Source organism: Apteryx mantelli, chromosome Z (assembly GCF_036417845.1).
Source record: "Apteryx mantelli isolate bAptMan1 chromosome Z, bAptMan1.hap1, whole genome shotgun sequence".
Taxonomy (NCBI): domain Eukaryota; kingdom Metazoa; phylum Chordata; class Aves; order Apterygiformes; family Apterygidae; genus Apteryx; species Apteryx mantelli.
The window spans coordinates 73778506-73802363 of record NC_090020.1 but is presented as its reverse complement, the minus strand read 5'-3'; the positions used below and the strand labels follow the sequence as shown (position 1 = coordinate 73802363).

At 44.1% G+C, this 23858-nt stretch overlaps 1 protein-coding gene across 4 annotated transcripts; it reads right to left on the bottom strand.

The window, feature by feature from the left end:
• Positions 1 to 1136: 1136 nt before the first annotated feature.
• On the bottom strand, positions 1137 to 18262 carry CAPSL (calcyphosine like). 4 transcript variants are annotated; one of them, XM_013961090.2, is made up of 6 exons: positions 18180 to 18262; positions 11861 to 11997; positions 10210 to 10387; positions 9150 to 9359; positions 6514 to 6617; positions 1137 to 1304 (listed from the first exon to the last, which is right to left on the bottom strand). In XM_013961090.2, exons 2-5 carry the CDS (start codon positions 11995 to 11997, stop codon positions 6516 to 6518), a joined length of 627 nt encoding a protein of 208 aa, XP_013816544.1. In that variant the 5' UTR covers positions 18180 to 18262; the 3' UTR covers positions 1137 to 1304; positions 6514 to 6515. The 4 variants fall into 4 exon arrangements, with proteins under 4 accessions (XP_013816544.1, XP_067172116.1, XP_067172115.1 ...); XM_067316015.1 differs by lacking the exon at positions 18180 to 18262 and adding an exon at positions 17961 to 18143 and having other exon boundaries at positions 11861 to 12011; XM_067316014.1 differs by lacking the exon at positions 18180 to 18262 and adding an exon at positions 17961 to 18141.
• Between the last annotated feature and the right edge of the window lie 5596 nt (positions 18263 to 23858).

Sequence of the window (23858 nt, the reverse complement as noted above, 5' to 3'; positions counted from 1 at the left end):
TAGAAAGGCTGACACCCTGCATTTTTGCCTGTAGCAGTAGGGGGGCTGGCTGGCGAAGCGTGGGGAGACCTGGGAACCATCCCTGCCCAAGGGGAAGAAAAGTTTAAATGGACGCGATGTGGCGTAAAGCCTGGCTCACGAAACAAACGGCGAGTCAAAGACGCCTTCGGTTTGCAGCAAGATGAGAAAGGCCAAATTTCCTCGGGGTGTGGCTTGACACAGCCGAGGGAGCTCTGAGACGGCTCTTCTGCCCACAGGGGAAACTCGAGCGCCTTCGCCCGCCCCGAGGCGAGATGCGAGGCCTCGCCCGCTCCCCTGGGCTGACGCCAGCGAGCCCGCGGCCTAAAAAGTGACGCGGATGGCTGCGCTCGGAGCTTGCCGAAAACTGCACGGGATGGGTTGTGCTAATTCAGCTCGCCGGGGGCAGCCAACGGGGCCGACCTGGGCGCAGTGGGCAGGACAGGTCCTCTCGCCGGCGGGGCTGGTTTAGGCAGGCAGAAGCTGACCTTAAAACCATCCTTTCTGGCACTGAGGGATCGGCCAGCGCTGGCAGGGTAGAAGTTTAGCTCCTTCTAGGCTTCTCGGCAAAAGTGTTTATTGACTTGAAGGCCTGTATTTATCCAGTAATATCACAGTCCTGCAGTACCGGGGTGAATAAGGGTAGGTTTTTAGTTAATATGCTCTTGGCTTGTGATAATTATCATTTTGGTTGCGGGCTTCTGAAACCCTCTTTTAAAACCAGCTGGAATGTAACACGACAGAGACTTGAACTGTTAAGAATTACTTTAGGGTCAAGTAGTTCCTTACTACGGTGATCATGAAGCACCCCGGATAAGCACTTCTCTATAAATCAGGACATTGGCAAAACAAACCTAATGCACAGGCACACAAGAAAACAGCTAAGGATGCTGGAAATGCAACTGCCAGTTTATACAGGCTGTCGCACCCCTTTGCTCACTCAGCAGCTCCGAATCTCGCTAAGGCCGGCTATTTCTTGGCTTTTAAGCGCCACCTGTTGAACATATTAAGCCCCCACAAGTGTCCAGTGCTGGAACACTTTGCTGGTGTCATCAAGCCACTTGGCTCTGCAAAGGTATCTCAGGCAGGAAGTTGAAAAAAATCAAACCCATGCTGAGTTTAATAGTATTTCATATCTTTATAGTCTCTGATTCCAGAGAGATCAGGGCAAACAAAATCAAAAGTCAGAGTTTCCAGGATTTCTTCATCATTAAAATGAAGTAGGCATCACTATCCACAGAAGCACTAACTCCAGCGTAGTAGTTCAAAAACTCATCTTTTGTAACCTAGGAATGAGAAAAACAGATTTAAAAAGTTGTTATGGCTATGTACTGTAGCCCAAAGCAGAATGTTTATGTAACACATTCCCAGATTTTGAAAATAATTCTCTAGAGTCTTTCAGAGAAGTCTGATTTTTATGTCAGATTGTCAGCTACTCTGACATTAGGATCCATTGCTCCAGCTAGCTCTCACACTGCCTTTGATCCAATGACACTGAAGTCAATGGAATGAGCTTCTTGCATTTGGAGACGGAGCAGTTGTTACATCCTGAAAAAATGAATATAAGAAAGTTATTCTAATTATTGCTAAATATTAACAGCACAGCTTAGATGCCAAAACAGAATTAAATTAGTCCAACATCAGCACCATCACCAGAAGAACATTAAAAAAAAACAAAGGTTAGTCAAGCAATAAAAAAGGAGAAATGAAAAAGAAATGCATTTTGGAAATGTCTTAAGGAATAAATCTATGGCATAAAGTCAAAGCTACTCTAAAATGATACACTAATGTTTTTCAGAAAATCTAGGTAAAACAAAAAAATTAGCAAATTTGAATGCTAAAATATCAGTTGAAAGCAAAAAGATTGCAGGTCTTGGCAAAAATATTACAGGTTTCCAATGAAAAATCCAAATCTGCCTCTGGAAAATAAACATTATTCACATTTTACCAAAATCTGTTTTTCCACAGAAAGCCAGTCTTACTTTCAGAAGCTTACGTTCAGAATACATTGCATTTCTTTTCTTTCTCATTTTTTCTTGTTGTCAAGATTTCAGGCAACGTCTGGATCCCATCACCATTCGTCAGCTGCAGTTCCTGGTGGGTTCAGTGGGAATTCTGAAGGCTGCTAGAAAGCCTGGGTGCAGTTTTCGTTGGACATACGCCTCCCTGCCTGGTTTCAGTTGAAAATGATAGTGCTAAAGCCTTTACATTACATGATGCTCGAGTCTCATGTTACACCTGTTGGTGTGAGAACTCCAGATTTAAAACCAATGATGAAATCATTGGGACTTAAAAGTGTTCAGAGCAGAACTGGGGCAAACTAGCACAGCCTGAGGCTGCTTCAAATACTGAGGCAGCTATCTGCCACCTGAGGACTTTTCATTCACTACAGCTCACCAGGAAACCTGTTTTTTTTCTTAGTTTTCCCTCCTCAGCTGGATATGAGAAAAGACTTCTAGAGAAATAGGATGAGCTGTGGTCATAGAGAAAGTCATAGAAAGTTTGCTGTTGCTGAAGGCAGCAGGTTTCTCTCAACATTGCGTCTACCACAGAAAGCTGAGCTCGGTGCTGCTGCTGCTGCTGCTGCTCCAGGGCAGATGGCAGGATACTGGAGGCAGAAAAAAAGCAGAAATCACTACACACACTCCTTCTGTCAGCTGATGACAGCAGACGCAGCAAGCTCAGCTTGCTCAGCTCCGAGATAACAAAGTTCTGCTCTGCTTGCTCTGTTGCAAAGTTGTGAGTCAGTACTGTGTAAAAGCTATTATGTAAAAGCAACTTGGCTTTCATATACCAATGTGCACACTTGGTTTCATCTGCAAAAACCTCAGCTACTTCCATCTGCCCCTGCTAAGACAGCTCTGTGCCAGGAGACCAACAAAATTAATCAGCTCGGTGAATATGCCTTGCGGTCTAATGTCGAGAAATTTGTGCTGCAGGACAAACCAAACAACAATTTTTGTTCATATGAAGCCAAATGTTTCTCTCCGGGCACAAAAATACAAAGCCAAAAAACCACACTGAGACCCAAGGGGCAAAACCACAATGAAGTGAAAGACGTTGCAGGCGTGCTGAGGGTGCCGGATGCTGCAAGTGGTCACTCCGAAAGCATGGCCACAGGGCAAATTTGGGACACCCGGTGTACATCTTGAGGTTCCAGCTGGGAAATGCAGCCCTCCTTACTTGTCTGCATCCAGTATGCCCACACATCTAGCAAGGAAACCCCTCAGCTGCCATTGCCCCTACTTCTCCACTTGCCCACTGATCTCGCTGCAGCAGGATGCCGCACACCGCCTGCGCACGCGAGAGCCTCCTGCGCTGGCGGCTGAAAGCCGCCAGCTTTCCCTGGCGAATATGCTGAAGGAGACGCTGTCCCCTGCCTCTGCCCCTCCCATGTCCTGGGCCTGCTCAGACAGGGGTGGTCACAGAGATGGTTTCCAACGGCTCAGGAAGGAGGAGGAGGTGGGGGCAGAGTTTGGGGAGGCGTAAGGAAGCCGTTTCCTTCTATGGGTGACCCCAGGTGTCAGCCAGCGTTTTGGTCAGCGCTCCTGCGCCCTGCCTGGCAGGATGGCAGAGCTCAGCCCATACAAATGGCTCTGCTACAGGGCAGGCTGGAGCTCGTGACACAGCAGCAGGCAAGACATTCGTTTCTCGTGTTTCCCCACAACCCTGCAGACTCAAATGTTCCTACGGTTTATGCCATCCTGTTTAACTTGTGTTGCACAATCAGAAACAAGAAGTAGTGTTAGAATACAAAGCACCAACCAAGATCTTACAATCTTGATTCTAGCGCCAGATACGGTGGCATGCATTGCCACCTATCTCCCAGTATCTGTTGTGTGCACCGTGCAACCACGAACTCGGCAGGACGCCCTGTACTGCTAAGTCTATCTATCTACAGCATCTGCCGGGTCTGTACGCAGCACACAGCAACCTGCAGCTTAGTACAGACTCTTGAATTTCATTTTTAGCTCTCCAGGTCCACAATGCAGCATCCCTGGCAGACCAGGATACTGGAGTGCTAAAGGGTAGCTCTAAGCACTTGCCTTGATGTGCCCTGATGCTTGGTTCAAATCCCTCACTCTAGCTTGCCTTTATCTTCTTCAAAGTGCTTCCTCTGAACTTCATGCATGTGTGCCCACCATATGATTATGGCTGCACATGTCTCAGTAAAGATTTTCCTACTTAGCAGTCAATACAATGCCTATGTTTCTTCCATGATTCTGCACACATATTAATCAAATGACATTTCTTACAGCACAGATTCCAATTTGTATTCTACTGCATTTGTTTACAAGTAAAATATATTACATGTTCATCTTTCCCAGATTGTTTCTTTTTCCTGAAAGCAATACACCTTTTCTGAAGTTACCAGTTTTTCTTCAGATTGCCCCAGGAGTAACTCTGCCCACACAGAAGCGAAAGGAAACTTTGCCACTGACTTCAAGGTGCCTGAAGCAAGCCTTGGACATGTGCTCTGTGCAAAAATGATATAATTATGAAAAATGGCCTCCTGAATATGCTTAGAAATGTGTCCAGCGAGTCATGAGATCTACATTCAGTCAGACCTGAAGTGCCAGGACCTGCTCTGAGAGAGTTCAGAAGCGCCTCAGCCACAGTTCACATCACTAGGGCGAGTGCAGAGCCCTTGCTCAAGGACAAAGTGATCTGAACTCCCCTCATTCACATCTTCCAGGTCCCACCACAAAACCCCATTAGTCAAGCTCAGTGCAGAACAAGGAGGGAAATGCCACCCTGAAGCACTGAGCTTTCATCAGCCATAACAGGCTTAATCCAGGTGCACAGAGGTCAGTGACAAAGCTGCTGTTGATTTTTAAAAAGTGTAGTTGGGTCCAGTACCATCGTTTGACACGAGTGCTGCTCCTCCTTCCACAAAATCCTTCTGAAAAGGTATATTGCATTTAGGATTATGTAAAATTGGAAAGGGTTAGTACAGAACAGACAAACTGGTTAGGAATTAGTTATTCAGATTAAAATTTACACAGTGCTTGATTAAATGTCGGCACAACAGATCACTGTGAAGTTCGAAACATTTAGATAATGTATGTCACTGGGAAATCATTTTTTCATTTTGTGATTCCCATAGTCCAGTAACATTGCTTTTTTATTTGGAACATAACAGGTAGATAATATGACAGCCTGTTGTGGAGCCAATTAATAAATGAGAAAGAAATGGGTCCTACATAAGGTGCCAGTATGTGTAAAACCTCTGATAGCAAGTTTGTTTTTCATATAAGGCACATAATAGATTCTTAGCAGCATTGCAGTAGGTAATGACTCCTCTTATGGCTGATGACAAACATCATAGAGAGAATCTTTCCACCAGTGTTAACCAGTATGCAAGTTTCTAGAGATTGATGCATCAAAAGAAACATTGATCTTGCACAGTCTTTGCTAAGAAATTGCAGTTACCTGTTGCTTGTACTGAGAGATCATGTTTGAACAAAACAGAAAGCAGAGTTTATATAGGACCAGAAGATCAACCATTCAGGACTTCCCTGGAGTCATAGCTTGGTCATAAGTCAGCATATATATAAAAAGTAGTAAGTAACTTTTGTTATAGCTGTGTGCAGACGACAGCCACCACACTGGTAAATGTTCCAGGACCAGTGAGAAGAAAAGGCTGTAACACACGCATGCCCTTTTGAAGAAAAATGTTAGTGAGGTGATCTTAGATTACAGAAAGAAAGGAACCAAACGAAAAGAAAGGACATAATCAGGTCTGCAGAGATTTGGACCAAGGCATGCGCACAAAAATGCTGACACAGGTGTAAGCAGCAGAGAAAAAAAAGGTTTTATAGAGTCTTTAGCATTTATATTAGTCCCTGTCTCCCCTTCTTCATTTGTTTTCTCCTCCAGCTTCCCAGCACTGGGAACTCACATATTCCCAGCACTGAGCTGAACATTTATGCAGTTGCTGCATCGCACATGTGAGGCATAAGAAGCTGGGAGGCACCGTGGTGATGGGGGAGAGAGGGGTATGTGACCCTCTGTGTCTGCAGCTGAGCACTGCAGAGGCTGGTCCCCCATGCAACAGACTTTCTCACATTTATAACAGTCTGCCCAAACCAAAAGCCTTACAGAATATTTCCTCCTCTTACATCCTCTGTCAAGCAGAGCGGGAGCTAACAGTGGAAGTGGGGATACATTCGGGAACCACTGGAGCCTACTGCAGGTGTCTGAGAAGAAACGAAAAGCTTGTCTCAGAGAAGAAAAGACAGGTCAGGGATGCAGAAAGAAAAGGCAAAGGTCTGCCGAGGGGCTGGCTGCCAGGTCTGCTCTCTAAGCACGCTGCTGCTGCTCTGAAGGCGAGCCTACCAAAGCAGCGCCTCTGACAAGCATTTCTGCAGCTTGACTGTAAGCTGCACAGTGACTGGAAGCTGCGGGTATGGAAAATGAGCGTGGTGTTGTGCGTACACTTAATCATGTGGGCCTACAAAAAGTGGAAATAAAGTCTTGATCCTTTAATCGTACAATTAGAGTTTCCAAGCGTTTTTCATCATGACGATAAAATAGACATCTGTGTCTATTGAAGCGCTGACTCCTGCATAGTAGTTCATGAATTCTTCTGTTGTGACCTGAGACAGAAGGATTTAAAATGGGAAAATGAACCTTTATTTTCTTCATGTTGTAAAAGATAAAAACTACACATTGAGACAAACTCTAAATTAAACCTTAGCATCTGCTATTTCACATTATTGCTGGTGAAAAGGAACCCAATAAGAAGAATGAAGGCAGTGAAAATTTGCAGAGGTTAACTTCTTCTTTACTAGAAATAGAGCTTCTGTCCTCCAGGTATGCTTAGATAGGAATTAAAGACGCACAGTTAAACTAATCTTACCAGGAACCAAAATAAAAATCAGTGATGCTCAAGAAGACAAATATTGTTAAGCAATTTTTACAGGGATGCTATCATTTGGTTCTTTGTATTATCATTAATAAAAACGGATTGAGTTTCTGGTGCAACCCAGATACAGCTAGGAACTTTATATGCATTCACCAGAGAGAAAATATCATTATTCCACACAGGTCTCATTTAAAGAAACAAAAAGTCTTTCAAACCCCAAAGAGTTTTGAATTTTTTTGATGTACATTTCAGAGTTGAATCTGTTTATAAAAGTAACTAGACTAAATATCAATTTTTAAAAATTAGATATAACATGTACTACAAATAGTAGCCTTAATTCTTGAACCATATAGGTCATTCTTTGAATAAAACATCACATACAGATATATTTTCCCCCATAGTGTTTTGCACTGTGCATTTGAGAGCTAGAAAAAACGTGTGACAGTCAGGAGAACTGAACATTTTAGCCTATCCTACCATTACAAACCAGTTACAAGCATCCCTGACCCTGGCTGTTTCAGAGGCACCCAGCAAGACTACCGTGAAGAGGACCTTTCTACATTTCTAGCAGCTGCAAAGCCATGAAGCATTTCAGCTAAAACCGTTTTAGGTTTGCTCACTTGGGCAGCTATCTTCTTCCAGGCTTTTGTAGGAATCATCTGAAACTGTTTGTCAGAAAAACCCAGATCAAGTAAGTCTTCAGTGCTAAAGTCAGGGAATGTATCTCCACTTCAGGTAGAACATGCCTTGGTTTTTACTAGTGACACGGCAGATTTAGGCACAGGAAAGCCATGTTCAATTCTCAGAAGAAACTGCATCTGGCGGGCTAATATCAGGATTGCTAAACAAGAGGTAGGTGTGGTAGGGGTAACTTTTCAATAAGCTCAAAAAATGCAGCATTTACAAAGTACAAGGCATTGTGGAGGCCAATTAGAGATACAGCAGCACTAAGTTTGTCAAGGATCATTTTGGGGACTCATCTTGTTTAATGTTTTCATGCATGACCTCAGCACAAAAAGAAGGAGCATTCTGCTGAAGTTTGCTAGAAGTCACTGTTGCTGCAGAGAAGGAAGGGGACAACTCACAGAACTGGGTAACTGACATAACAGAAAAAGGGATGAAATTCAGCTCTACTAAGTGCAAAGTCATGCCCAAGGGAAATAAAAACTAATACCTCTCTACAAACTGAGAACTTGTCTGTTGGAAACAAAATAAGTGGAAGTTTTGGGTATAGTAGCCAAGCATTAGACTGGCAACAGTCACCAGTGTAATGCAGCCATGAAAAGCCAGGTGCAGCCTAAGAAAGACTATTTCAGAGGAGACAGGAGAGTGTTAAAGACATTGTACAAAGTTCTGAAGAAACCTTCTCTGGCTCATTATTATGAACAGCTTGAACTGAGGATATGGACATGGAAATAGCAGACAGATCCGGGCTTGCTCTGAGTTGGTCAGACACATGCAAGTTTGGATCAAAGAACTTTGCAGACATGCAAACACATACTGAGGGGAAAAAGAAGTCTGAAAGGGCTGGAGATTGAGAAGGTTATGAAGTGGATGCATGAGAAGTCCATCGCAGAGGGTGACCAGGCTCTGTACTTGAATTGGAAAACCTCGTCTGAGCAGTAGGCAAGACTTCTCTGCCCTGCCCCAGGCCAGCAGTTCCTTGGGGCACAATTCTCTTGGCTGCCTCAGGTCCCGTTGGCAGCCCCTTTCCAGCCCCTGCTCCAGCTGGAGCTATGGGTTTTCTCTTTTTTCTGCTCTAACCCTAATCTTCTCCTCAATTCTCTCCAGATAAATCCATCTCTATTATGGAGGGATTTCCAAGTCAATTGTCTAAGTAATTACACGTACTACAGAAGCGCTAAACATAAAGTATTTCAGGGAACCTGCTTCTGAACTGAATGGAAGTGAGAAATCTTCCAATTTACATGGATTTTGAAAATTAGCAATTATGGTGGGTTAGTCTGAAGATGTGCTTATGAAAGTTACTTATGAAAGTAGAGCCATAAAGGCTGCAAGCCTGTAAATGCAATCTCTTGCCTAGCTTTCGCAACTCTTGCAGAGTATTTTTGCCTCTGAAAGCCTAAGAGAGCTTCACTAACAGTCCTAAGCATTGATTATTCACCTGCCTTACTGTCTCCCATGAACGTGACACAAATGCCCTACAGATACACTTTTGGTACTAGCATCATTCTTACATTTAATACTTTTAGCTGTGAGTCAAATGTTGTTTTCGTGGCTTCACATTAGATGTTTCACTTACCTTCCCATCCTTGTCATAGGGTGAATCAAAATTATCTAGAAAGGCCCTAAACACTTGATCTTCTGTCCAGTCTCCATTCTGGTATTTAGGATGATGCTTTGCATTATAAACCCCCCGTAAGTCTTCAATTGTTACGATACCATCTCCAGTTTTATCTAACTTCCTAAATGCCTGCATGATTATCTCTTTTCTGGCATTCGACATGGGAGGCTGTAAAGAAATATTAACAGATTCATTTCATTTCTGCCAACTACTTGCCCAGCTCCAAATTCAAGTAGTTGCTATTGTTAACAGTAAATCTAGTTCAAGCACTTGGGACAGCAAACTACTGATAGTTTACATTGTCCATGCAATAGAAAGCACAATATATTATCAAAAATCAGCATAATGGAGTTTATCCAGCATCTATCAATAGGCTAATAAGTAGACAAAAAGAGAGAAAATGTTTCCTGGAATACTTTTTTATACTATCAATTTTAAATATTTTAACAACAGTAAACACTAAATATTTTCTCTTTCCTAGCTGTTTAAATATCAGCAGAACAAAGAGTCCCCAACCAAAGTCAGTCATGCTGTGTTTAATTAGAGAAAACCCCCACTAGATTAGTTTATATTATAAGGAGATATGTTATAAGACAAAAGATAGGGAAGTGAGATTAATGGACAGAACTACATAGGTACCTGAATTGCAATATAGGTGGAATTTAGGTACCTAAATCAAGACAGCAATTTGTAAAAAAAAAAAAAAATCACAATCATTTATTTACTAGAAGCCTTAGGTTTTGTCAATATATTGCAGGGACATGTTAGGTTCTGAGCTCTCTTATCCACAAAAGGGTCATTTGGGGCAAATTTTCCATTTAGTATATGCATTAGCATATGGAAATGGAATATTTTAACTTGTCAAGAGTTACTGACATTTTAAATGCAACTGTAGATTTTGCTAATTACTAACATGAATATCAGTACTGTATTTAGCTAGCACTGATCATGTTCAGCTAATGATGAAACAGGGTTTTTTTCCATTTAATGCAATAATACCATAAATTAACAGACTTACTCTTAGTGTAACAAGAAACTCATCAAAGTCAATTGTTCCACTGCCATCTCTATCAAATACCCGGAAAATCTCTTGGGCTTCTTCCTTGTCTATCATCATAGCATAATCATTTAATCCTTTCACAAATTCTTTGAAATCAAGGGTCCTGCTGTTATCATCATCCATAATCCGAAATACTCTGTGGAAAATGTGTAATTTGAAGTTAATATCACAGAAAACTTAGAGAATGCTGCAGCAATTTATCACAATGCCAAAGCGCAGGGCCACCTGGCTGAGATAACATTTCCCCCTTCCACAGTCTTCTGAGGAACCAAAAAGAAAAAAACAAAACCAAACAACCTTTTGACATCAGAGATGACTTGCTTAGATTGGGTGCCTGAATTTTACACAGCTGAAGTTAAATGAGGCAGAATCTCCTCTAGCTGAAGAAGTCCTCCTATTCATTATATACTAAGTCACCTAAAAGTTGGTCATTCGGTTTAAGTTTAAGCTAGCCATCTAGAATCCAACTGGGAAATGCAGGTTTCAGTCCCTGCTTAGCATGCGATCCCAGTCCACCTGCCTGTTGCTGGCAAAAATCAAATGTTTGTATCCAGGCACAGGTAAAGAGATGATCAGGGAATATTTGTGGTAAAAGTAAAGATTCTTGAGGATTTCAAACACTTCCTGGGTGACGTGGTAGTTGAGTGGGAAATTTTGAGGGCCAAAATTTTGGATACAGACAGCTGAAGTGGGATGCAGATGCCTAATTCCTTTTTCGGCTCTAGTCTGGAGTGTCTCTGGGGCTCATTTTCCCATTTGGAAACAGAAGTGAAGGTATGCCCTCAACAGCTGCCCCTGGACTGTTATGAACAAAATGCTGTGACTGGGTGCTGCGGCCCTTCCGTATGTTCATGACCTCTCCTGTGGGCGAGAAGAAGGCGGCTCACCCTGTCATCCACAGGGACATATCACTGTCACCACCCCCAGATAAGGGATCTTGATTTTCTTACATTATACTCCTTCAGCATGACTCTGGCACTACTGCTCACTGCAATCCACCGCTCTTCACATTGTTTTCCTTCAGCTGGTTGGTTTTGTATGTTAGTGAGGCACCACAGAAAGGCAACAGCATGAAGAAAAGGATAGCTGGGAGAGATGCTGCACTTTCCAGGTTCAAGCAACAAGATGTGTAAAATACACATGTGCTCCTTGGAAGCAGAGGGGATTCCTATTGTGCAAATCAGTAGGGGCAAAATTTTGACCAAGAACTGAGATTTTTGCGTCTTTTTTAATACTCAAAAATACAGGATAATTTAGGTTAAAAGGGACCTCTAGAGGTCTCCAGTGCAACCTCTTACTCAAAGCAGGGTTAAATTCAATTCTAGGTTAGGTTGCTCAGTCCAGCTGAGTTTTGAAAATCACCAAAGATGGAGATTCTGCAAACTCTTCTACTGCTTAATCAGTCTCATGGTGAAACAGGTTTTCCATATAGGCAGTTGGGATTTCCTTTGCAGCAACTTGCAGCCACTGCTTCTCATCAGTTCACTATACACCTTAAGAAAAAATCTCACTCTTTTTTCCCTTTAGCCACCCATTAGCTACTTTTTGCTGGAGCACCCTGTAACTAAAACTATTAGACTGAGTAGTGAATTTGACTTCTTAGACTCACCTGCCAAGTCCTTTAATGCCTGCAGATCCCCTTGCTAAACACTGCAGGCGAAGTCTTTCTACAGGGTCCGTGGTTTTAGTCAGGTTTCTTTTGGCCTGGATTGCCATCTCACGGTCATGCCTTGCTGTGCCCGGCATCTGGAAGACCAAACCTCCCATATAGCATAGATTCACACATACAACACACAATACTGAAAGCTTTCTTAATATATCGAGCATCATAAATCCCTGACTTGTCAGGGTACTACCTTCTACTGAGAAATGCTTCATGCCCCTGTCTTGCAAATATTTAGGTACTCCCTCACTTTTTCAGAGTTTGGGCTTGAGCTCTGATTTATCAGAGCATCTTGTTTTGATACTTCACATCAGTCGTAACTGAAGTATTCGCTTAGACACTGCTTTGAGTTACGGGAATGACCTGAACCTGTGTATTCGCATGCTTTCCTAACTCAAGCCATTGACAGGGTCTACTGAGCTCTGCTTTGAACTTGGCAGGATTAAAGAGTTAGTAGGGAAGAGCTCAGGGAAGGCTTCTCTAGCACACCTGCAAGTCTAAAGAAATTTCTAAAAGGAGAGAAACCAAGCTGCCATCCCTTGCAAAAGATCATCAGGACAGAGGGGGCAGCTCCCACCTCGAGCTTCCTGTGGAGTAAGTGGTCTGGACTGTACCTAGAGCTGCGAGGAGAGGCCTGGTGATCGAGTCCAACGGATGAATAATCAAGGCGTTTGGAGGATGTGTTTTGACCCTCTTCTATTTCCTTTTGCTTATATCCTTTCCTCAGAAGGGGAAATGGTCAGAGGAACTGAACTCTTTTCTTTTCACTGAGTGAAAATAATTGCTTAGATCTGCACTACATGCATCATCAAACCTGAAAGGAGAGCTCAGAAAAACATACTATGAGCTTAACCCATCGGCAAATAATAAAGTGTGGCTACGAATTTGTTTTGCCTCCTGTGTAAGACCACACTGAAAGGCAGGTCAGCGCAGACAGGAGAGCACTGCTGCCTCTGGAGACTGTACCTCCAACAGCCCTACTGAGTCTCCTCTGCCACGCCAGGTTTGTGATAGCATTTCCACTCAGGAAGAACTATGACAGCATAAATTGTGGCCCTGGGTGAGGACTTTTTTCTTACATTTGCTTTTGTTCCTAATTAGTTCGATTTCTCCAGAGCAGGGCTTTCTCCCGTTGTGCATATGAGCAGCTATCACCATGAGACTTTGTCTCACCTAAGGACACCCTCTGCTATTTTAAGACAACCAGTGAACAAAATAATACCTTAAACTCACACAGCATCTATCACGCCAGGCTGTCAGGACTCTGCAAGCAATCATGTAAGCCTTCCGGCTTCCCTGCCTCAGAGGTGGGCAGTGGCGTAGAAAAACCAGTCCCTGGAGCTCCAGCACCGTGACTAATGCAGTGAAGAGCAGCGCTCACACACTGGCTGTGGGTCACTCTTTCTCACATAAGGATTACTTGTGCGGCTTGCTAAGGAAAGCAGCAGGACTGCTGCTGCTCATACTGCTGTTTCAGGGCCATGGAGGGTGGACACTTGTCTGCAGTTCCCCAAACTGACATCAGGTGGTTGGAGGGGAGGATCTGAAACCTGTGTGGGCAACGATGACGAATATAAACTCCGGTTCCCATCCTTGTCCGGCAGTTTTAGTTCCTTCTGCATCACAGGCTGAAACCGTGCAGAGGGAACGCCTGCTCCAGGCCAGGACGGCAACCCCAGAGCTTGTCTGCTGAATCTGCAGGTCACAAAGGCCCCCAAAATATTTTCCAGCCTCAGAAGCATCACAGGACCAGAATACAGTGTGCAGAGAGCCACAGCGGGGCTGTGCTGAGTTAGCGCAGACCCCTGACCCAGAGGAAACTCTGTCCACTTCTTTTTAATGAGAGGGCGCAGGGGAGGAGAGAAGGAGGAAGATGGATGTCTCTGCGAGCCACTATCACCCTGTCAGGGCACATCGCATTTCAGATCATGGGGTCATTCCATGTGCTGCAGTTGCATTGAAACGTTCAGAGCAAACATCTGAGAAATCGGAAATTATACTGCTTCATCTGAACTACTCCACTTCTGTCCGCAAAGCACTGGCTACAACAGCTTGTAAATGCCACATGTGTTTAACTTTGGCATCCCACTCATTCAGACCACACCAGCTGGGCTTGGAAAAAAATATAGCGAAAATGTACTTTTTCCCAAATTGGTTTCAGTACTAGCTCATTGCAGAAGTTGAGAGCAGTAAAAAAGAGATCATTTCAGCTCTTTCTTCACCCAGAGTGAGCAAATTTCTCAAGTAAACTCATTAATGAATGACCAAAAAGACCTTAGAGCTATATGAGATCAGCAGTCAAAAATGTTTCTGCAAACAATGACCTGTCCTTAAGAGGAAATTTTAACCTGGCAAGAATATAAAGTATAGTGAGTTTACAAAAATAATGTGCAAACTCTATTTATATTATATAATTATGTACTATAGCATTTTATATACATAATGCCTATATATATATAAAATGCATATAGTGTGCGCAGCATATATATAGTGTGCACAGCATTATATGTAGCATGTCTCTATGCTCCCTATATATTTATATAGATATATAAATACTATGCAAACATGATCTGAGACAAATGATGACATAATTTCTATCCACTGAGTGCTGCAAAAATCTACACAAATACATGCCACGGAAAGAATTAATCTCCCCTTGCCTCCAGTTTGGTAGAGTCATTTCCAGTATACTGCAATGAGCATCATATAATCATTACAGTGAGATTCATGAACTGAGGCTAAGGAAGAATTATCTAATCTGATAGCTATTATGGTCTCCTGTACATCAATAAAAGCCACTAAAACGTGTCAATCATCAGTTATCTTTACACTAAGTATACAATTTACTTCTATACCTAGAAACATTTCTAGCTGAGAACCCGCCCTCTCTAGGCTAAGTTGTTCCAGTAGTTAATCATTTTCATTTTAAAATACGTGTTTTGTTTCTAGTCTGAATTTTCCCCACCATTAGATGCTATTATAGTTTCTTCTACTAGATTAGAGAGCTCCCTGTTCAAAATTTGTTCTCATGGAAACACCTGAAGACCCCCTTTCGACCCTCTTTTAGCTAACTGATTAGACTGAGTTTATAACGCTTGTTACAAAGTCGTTTTCCAGATGTTAAACAATCCTGTTGTTCCTTAACTTTCCCAAATTTTCCAGTATTCTTTTTGGGATGGGACAGAGCACTCTAATAATCTCGCTAATGCTACAGACAGAGATAATATCACAACTTTTCTCCAATGCATCATAGTTAAAAATACTAATACTAAATATTTCTGCTGCTCATCATGAATATATATATATACATCCTCTTAGATACACTGAAATCACCAACACCATGTTGCAATACCAAACACAGCAGTGGAGGTCTATTCACATAGATATTTCACTTAAATGAGACATTACACTAAAGCCTCTTAAACATGACCTGAATTTGTATCCTTACTGTACATTCAGTGAATACAGAAAACCAAATGAAATATAAACTTGGACCACAGTAACATGTACATCACTGGAGATTCCTCTTTTCTGTTGGTTGCTGGTTTAAGCCAAAGATAAACTGTTCCACAGCTGTTGAAAGACAATGCTGTACTTCAAGAAAATAGATTCTGAATCCTAGCAAGGATGGAGCAGTCAGAGCTTCATGTGTTCTTTACTTTCCCTTCATTTTGCTTTCTATACATGCTGCTTCTTCCAAGTCTCTACAGACTGAACTATGGGGCAAATGAAATACCTAATCCTGCCTGTGCTTGAAATGAGTGACAAAATCCTCCTGGTATGTGGTGGGAGCAGGATCTGATCTCAGTCTTTGAAAGGACATGAGCTGCAGAGCCAACAGACAATAAAACAAGACATGACCTTGCAAAAATGATGACTGTTGGTTATTAATGCAGACGTTCCACAAGCCATTTAAATTGAATGGTGCGTGAATTCTTACTAGGACAAACCATGATAACAAATAAACAAACCCTTCGGGCAACATAACAGCAGTACACTTCAGGGTGACAGACATCTACATCCTAAGAGACCATCCAGCAAGACATACCGGTGCCTTCAGCTGGAACCTCTCCAGAAATACGAGAAACTTCCTCTGAGGGATTATTTGGTCTTCTCCTCCCACACTCTGAAAGCATGTTCAAGAAGGCACCTTATTGTGCCTGCATCCCACATGTCTCCGTACAGTGACAGCGCAGAGCAGAGGTGACTTCCACAGGAGACGCATCCAAAAGAGTTGTTGCTTCTATACTATCCTCCTTTACCCTCTGCCAGAGGGGAGGTTAAAAGGAGCATCCAGCCTTTCATTAACCTTATCTCAAACCTTTGGAGTACCTGGTCCCAGCTCAAATAGCACTATGTTCTAGTAGGTAAAAAAAACTTTCAAAAATAGGGCCCAGATCTACTGTCATTGGTAGAACTATAGCAGAAACAAAGCTGGCCATGAAGCTGTCACAGAAGACCATCAGATTAAAATGATGTGATAGATACTGACCCAATACATAAACACAGTTGTTGAGACCCTGCACCCGGAGCATATTTGTTAGCTTGGGCCCCTGTGCAGCCTCCACTCTCTTCCTGCTCTCCAGTGATTCCAGCTCTGTGCTAGCAGATGAGCCTGGAGGAGCACGGCCTTATTTTGAGGTGTCACTAGAAGGCTGTGATTTCATCCCCTCTTTGCACAGAGGTCATGTGATTGTGTGAGATGGAGATAAAATATTGCATGAAGTAACTCTAACAAGAGAACTAAACAGCATGCCTCAGAAGGGACTTATTGCCTGTGATACCCTTCTCCAGAGAGGATGAAAGCTTGTCCTGAACCCTTGTCCTCTGTTCCTTCTCTGTTCACTAACTGTAGGCAGCTATTCCTACAGACTGAGGGCTGGTTTTAAAGTATCTAGCATCCCTACGCAATGAATAAGGGAACAAATGTGCACAGCATAGTATGCAACAGTGAACAGACATCTAAAAGATAATCATTGCAAGGTCTGTTTTTTCAGTACCGAAGCCCCTTTTGGGATCTAACATGAAGTGATTACAGATACAGTCAGGATCTGCTAAATATAACAATTCTGTGTGTAGCTTGCAAATGTGTTATATATAGCCATTATTAAAAAAAAAAGGTCATAATTATAATTTGACATATTTTTAATTCTTATTGCTCTTCCAGGGTCATCAGCTGTCTCCCATATGTGAAAAAGGGGCTGGATGATTTAACTCACAACACTAGAGAGAGTTGTGTTCTGAGTAAGAGCCTGGGCTTTGAGCAATCACAGTATCTCAGGTTCTTAGCGTTGTTTGTTTCCCCGGCAATGTTGCGCTGTGCAGGCTGAACAGAAATGGCTGCATTTCTTCTTAGTAAAAATGAAAGCTGCAGCTTCGTGCTGGGTTTTTCAGAAGCGCCTCAGGGCTATAAGCACCCAGGTCCCATCAGACCCCTGTAAGCCTGGGGTTAGGACGGGAAAGAGCAGGTACGTCTAGGCTAACGCCCTGCTCAGCACCGCTCGTTCACGCAACCCCCCCGCTGAGCCCACGTGCTGCTGCGGAAATCCAGGCCTCACTTTCCCGAAAAACAGCCCAGCGCAACAGGCGCAAACCCGCGCTACTCCCTGGATTATCGTACAGTCCTGAAAGCTCCTGCCCTGGCCGAACTCACAAATCCCACGCCGCTTCTGAGCAAAACACCTCAGAGTCGGTGAAGGGATTAAGTGGCGTGAACCGATTATATGTATTTATTTTTTTTCTCTCGTGACACCAACAAGTTATTGCAAGCGCGAACGCCGCGTGAGTGACTGCCGACCATCCGAAGGGGTCTTCACAAACCGGGCTTTGCGGGCGCACCGAGCCCCGCAGCCGCGCGCCGGTCGCAGCCCCCCCCGCGCCGCGCCGCGCCGCCGCTCCGGCGCCAAGCGGCCTGCGAGCGGGAATCGTGGCGGCGCGCCGGAGCCCGAGCTTCCCGACAAACCCCACACCGCTCCCGGCTGCCACCCAAGCTGCCCTGCCTGGTAAAGCCGCCGCAAGCCAGTAAACGAGAGGGGAAAGCCTTCACCTGCTGCGACGACGTCCCCCCGCAGCCGGTGGCGCCGGGAGGCTGCGGGCGCAGCGGGGCCGCGCGGTGCAGCTCTCGCCCGGGCGGGCAGCGCGCGGGGGCCGGGGGGCGCGGGCCGCGGCGCAGCTCGCCGCAGAGCTGCCTCGTTCGTCCCTCTCGTTTCGCTCGCTGACGCGCCCGGCTGCCCTGTGCCCCCCCTTCCAGGGGCCTGGAGTTTACCAGCCGTCTCCAAGGCGACGCCGGCGGCGGTGGCGGTGACGGGCCCAGCCGGCTGCGGCGACGTCCCTGCTTCCCCGGGCGGTTGCAGCCAGGCTGTAAGATTCCCTTCCTTCACCCCTTCTTTTTTTAACTGACCCCTCCCTTCTCCCTGCCGCCGATATTGGCTGCATGTGGCAGCTCCGACCTTGTGCCTGCAGGCTTGGTTTAGTTCGGATTAGGGGAGATTTAGGTTTGATCGGGGGGAGACACTGGCTCGTGCTCCCTCCCCCCACGGCGCCCATCAGGGCTCGCCGCAGGGTCCCGCGATGCCAGGCGAGCTCGTGGGTAGCCGTGCTTTGATAACGGGTTCCTCTCTCCCGTGGTTGGCACGGCTGGGAAAACTTCCTCCTTCACTTCTTTACTCGAAACGCAACGGGAGAAAATGAGTGAAAGTCTGCCAGTCGTGTTTCACAGGCGCCAAGCTGCGAGCGCAGTCTTTTCCTGCTGACTAATTTCCATTTTGCGGGACTGCTGGCGGAGAAAACCTCCGGGCAGACGCTGAGATTGTGTTCATTTGCAGAAAAAAAGAAAATTGAAGAGGTGAAACATTCATAAAATGCAGAAAATTTTCTCTCTGCCTAGACACGGCTATTTAACAACTCTGCCTGCAAAAAGTCACAAACGTTATTAGCGACATAATGTAGCATTTGGAGAAGGAATCAGCGTATTGATAGACTCCTCAGGGGTAAAAACCAGCCTGTGCTGGGCTTCCTGGCCCTCTGCTGCAGGAGCAAGCTGAGCGCACGGGTCAGAGCTGACGGCAACGGCAGCTCGCTAAAGTCAGTGCCAGAGGGTGTGGGAAATAGGGAAAGGGCCCATGCTACGCATCGATACAGCAGAGTAGGAATGAGTAAGTGCATCATTTCCTGACAAGAACAGAAGATGACTGTAGGCAAGCACCAGAGTAATAACATTTGCGTCCTGGCAGACTGCTTATCTCGCATCGACAGGTACTTCCTGGTACTAAACTGCAGACTGCAGAACTTCATATATGCTTTATTTCCCCCATCTGGCAACTGATTGCACGTTAATGCGCAACCAGGAAATAATGCACATTTAATCATTCATAGATTCAAAAAATATTGACTTTGAGGCAATGTAACGTCCCCCAGCCCCATTAAGTTTATGTTTCATGAATTGATCTCCAGAGGCCCTCTGGGAATGTGGAAAGGGGCTCGGAATATGACGGGGGCTGTCGGTGCAGGAGGAGCAGCCCCTGCTGTTTGCCAGCCTGCACTGCACGTGCAGAACCGAGACGCTGAGGCTGGAGAAATCGGTCTCATTGAACAGCCACTTGGCCTGTGAAATTCAGCACCCTGCCCGAGTAAAGCAATTGTTTAGATGCAGAATTTGCATTCATTTTCAGAGGGGGACTTGTAGGTTGCAAGAGCAAGGACAGACTCTAGAAGGCAAAAGAATAGGTTAATTTAACATCTGGATACTCTGTGGACTTCTGCACCTTTCCTGCCCGCTGAGGGGGAGCCCAGGCACACACATCTGTATGCTGGCATTCAGTCTACCTTCAGTACAGTCCTCTGAAAACTGGACTGTGCCATGTCTGTGCCAGGTAATGAGTTATGAATCTGAGCAATTATTAATGTGCTTTCAGGTGTCTCCAACTGCATCAGCCTGTGATTAAATTTATCTGATTGTATCTGCTCTGTTACAGCGCATAAAGCTGTAAGCAGAGCTTACTAAATTCAGCAGCTCATTTAAAAGGAGGTAGAGATCTCATCAAAATCCTGGGATTTTTCTGCCTCATTTTCTAACTAGCTCTGAATACTCACTTGTTTGATTTTTGTTGTTGGTCAGCTGAGCGCACTTGGCTGAGTCTACTAAGAAAAGAATCTGTGAGATGTATAATATATAAGTATAATATATATAATGTATATGCTCGTGACATAGGAGACTGAGATCGTGGTGATGTACTGTTTCCAAAAAGTTCAGGTTTGTTGTTTAGCTTGAGGAAGGAGGGTCGGTATAAGAAATGCACAATGCTTCAAAGAAAAGAGAGAAAAATTTGCTTCAGATAAATATTCAAAGAGACAACAAGAAGTTACAGCCCAGACTATGCTCTGGGACCAAGTATGGTCACTTCTGCCTAGAACAATGATATTTCAGGGGGGCAGAAATGTTCACTCATGGTATGGAATGGAGCAAGAAGCAAAGCCACTTTTGGGGGGGGGGGGGCGTTCACCATAATTAACTTACATGCAATAGTATTGTTGCTTTATGTGCTACTTGTAAGCACAGCTGGAGAGAGAGTCCCCAGAAGAGAGTCGGGACAACACTACTGAAAAGTGTAAGTATGAACACATCAAACCTCCCTTGGTAGGGGAGACATCATGGTGTTTAACCTTCAAAATAACTAAATTAGCAGGTTTGAAAAAAAAAAAAGCAGGAAGTGTCAGAACACTATACACTGAAGGAGAATAATTTTGTAGGGTAAAACTTTGGGTTTTTTCCTGGTATTAAAATTCAGAAAGTTTTATACACCCCCCCCCAAAAAAAAAGACCCCCCCCAAATGGTAAATAATACTGTCAAGGGAAAAGTATTCATCTTTTAGGTCAAGCTACAATTCGGTTAAGTTCAACTCCCAAATCTAATAAAATATTTTTACATCCAAAAATATTATCTTTCTCTGTGCTTTGCATTTATTTAGCTGAAATTAAACACACTCACAATTGCCCTCTGGAGTGGAGACCAGCTGGCATAGTAGAGACCATGTCCATGCTGTCAAACTCCCTTACCCTCCAAAGAGGGTGGTCACAGCCAGACTATCTGCTGGGAATGGTCCCTAGCCCTTGCTTACTCCTGCATCACACCCAGGCATTGGTAAGGAGGGTATTAGTCAGCCCCAGGACGTTTGTTATTTGACACGTTTCTAAGATGATTAAGTGACCAAGAACATTCCAGAATAGGGGGGCAGTTATTTTAAAACAGTTTTTCTTGCAAATCTGCCACAAATCTGTTTTTAGTAGGAGAGTGAAAAATGAAAACAAAAACTATTTCAGCTAAGAATTTCAGCAGCAAGTGTTTATCAAAAATCAAATATTTTTATCCTGTGCCTCAACATACTGAAAGCTTAAGTTTTCAAGATTTTATCCAACGTGAACAAACTGAACTTTTTCATTTTGATTCCTTCACATTTTTCAAAAATATTGACAGGCTTTTTTCAACCACAATTGTAATGAATGTAATGTAGGTCTAATGCGAATGAGAAACTTCTGAGTTTGACCCCCCTCTTTTTGTTCTCTGGAGAAGATAACTGTTAGATGAATCTAGCGTTTAGTAGGATCAAATATGTTTTGATGCTGAAAACAGAAAAAGATGTGCTTGGCCTTTTCAGAGGGGAGGCGGTAAGGCAGATCGGGAGAGTCATCTTCAGCATGCCACAAACAGAACAATCTGTTCTCAGCGAACAGGACAAAGAAAAGGGGGCCAAGCTCACCGGGTGGGTATTTCGGTTAGCTGCTCCTCAGAGCAACCCTCTCTAAAGACTAAGATAACCAAGTGCTGGACTAGACTGGAGGGGAGGGCCGGGAAAGAAGAGCAGTTGTGAGGTCTCTGCTATTGGCACAGGTACGTGCCGAAGAGTGGACGCCTTGATAACTTCTCATGTCCCTCCCAGTCCTCTGAAATGTGGATTTCTCCAGGTTATGCAGGGGTTGTGCAGGCATTTTGGCAAGAGGAAAAATGGTGCTAAGGAAGCAATTTCAGCAGTTGTACAGGAGAGGGCAGAGGCTCTTTCTTCTAGGACGTGGGCAAAGCAGTGGTTGGAGGAGTAGCTGGCGGCTGCAGGGAGAGAAAGCTGTTTCAGTTCCCAGCGAAGGGAATGCTTCACTTGTCAGCAGCAGAGGAGCATGCTTGACAGCAGCTATTGCATGAGTTTGTGTGGTACAATTTCTAAAATAGCCACAGACAGGATGTACTCTTTGGTGCTGGTCTCTGGGAGCCTCCTCTCCAGACTGCCTGGGGCAGTTCTGGTCCCTGCCTGCTGAAGCTTCCCTGTGGCACGTGAATCAAGTATGTTTCCCTACCAGGAGGGCTTGAAATAGCAGAATGATTAACTAGTGCCAGCCAGGCCCAAGGGACAGCACACTGGTGACACAATACAGGCATACCTCGTTTTATTGCGCTTCGCTTTATTGTACTTCGCAGATACTGCATTTTTTACAAATTGAAGGTTTGTGGCAACTCTGCGTCAAACAAGTCTATCGGCGCCATTTTTCCAACAGCATGTGCTCTCTTAGTGTCTCTGTGTCCCATTTTGGTAATTCTTGCAATATTTTAAACTTTTTCATTATTATTATATGTTATGGTGATCTGTGATCAGTGATCTTTGATGTTGCTATTGTAATTGTTTTGGGGCGCCACGAATGTCACCCATGTAAGACATCAAACTTAATCGATAAATGTTGTGTGTGCTCTGACTGCTCCACTGACCAGCTGTTCCCCCGTCTCTCTCCCTCTCCTCGGGCCTCCCTATTCCCTGAGATACAATATTGAAATTAGGGCAATTAATAACCCTATAATGGCCTCTAAAACCTTCACCATTCTAGATGCCATTAAGAACATCCATGATTCATGGGAGGAGGTCAAAATATCAACATTAACAGGAGTTTGGAAGAAGTTGATTCCAACCCGCATGGATGACTTTGAGGGTTTCAAGACTTCAGGGGAGGAAGTAACTGCAGATGTGGTGGAAATAGCAAGAGAACTAGAATTAGAAGTGGAGCCTGAAGATGTGACTGAATTGCTGCAATCTCATGATAAAACTTTAATGGATGAGGAGTTGCTTCTTATGGATGAGCAAAGAAAGTGGTTTCTTGAGATGGAATCTAATCCTGGTGAAGATGCTGTGAACACTGAAATGACAACAAAGGATTTAGAATATTAAATAAACTGAGTTGATAAAGCAGCAGCAGGGTCTGAGAGGACTGACTCCAATTTTTAAAGAAGTTCTGTTGTGGGTAAAATGCTATCAAACAGCATCTCATGCTACAGAGAAATCCTTCGCGAAAGGAAAAGTCAATCGATGCAGCAAACTTCATTGTTGTTTTATTTTAAGAAATTGCTACAGCCACCCCAACTTTCAGCAACCACCACCCTGATCAGTCAGCAGCCATCAGCATTGAGGCAAGACCCTCCGTCAGCAAAAAGCTTACGACTCGCCGAAGGCTCAGATGATGGTTAGCATTTTTTAGCAATAAAGTGTTTTTTAATTAAGGTATGTACATTGTTTTTTTAGACATAATGCTATTGCATACTTAATAGACTACAGTATAGTGTAAACATAACTTTTATATGCACTGGGAAACCAAAAAAATCATGTGACTCATTTTATTGTGATATTCGCTTTATTGTGGTGGTCTGGAACCGAGCCCTCAATATCTCCAAGGTATGCCTGTAGTGATCTACAGAACTTAGTGATGTCCTAACTTCCCTTCCCTCCACTGCCAGCTCACTTCAGAAGTGTCTTTTTTCACCCAGAAGGATTAGCCGCTTGTCAGACTCCTCCGCGCACATTGAGCCCTGAGACAGTGCTTGAGCTGCCACCGTTGTATACGAGCTGCTGTTGCTTCAGCGAAGACCTCCTTTCTCTGGCTGCCAAGAGCAGAGTCTTATGTGGATGATCC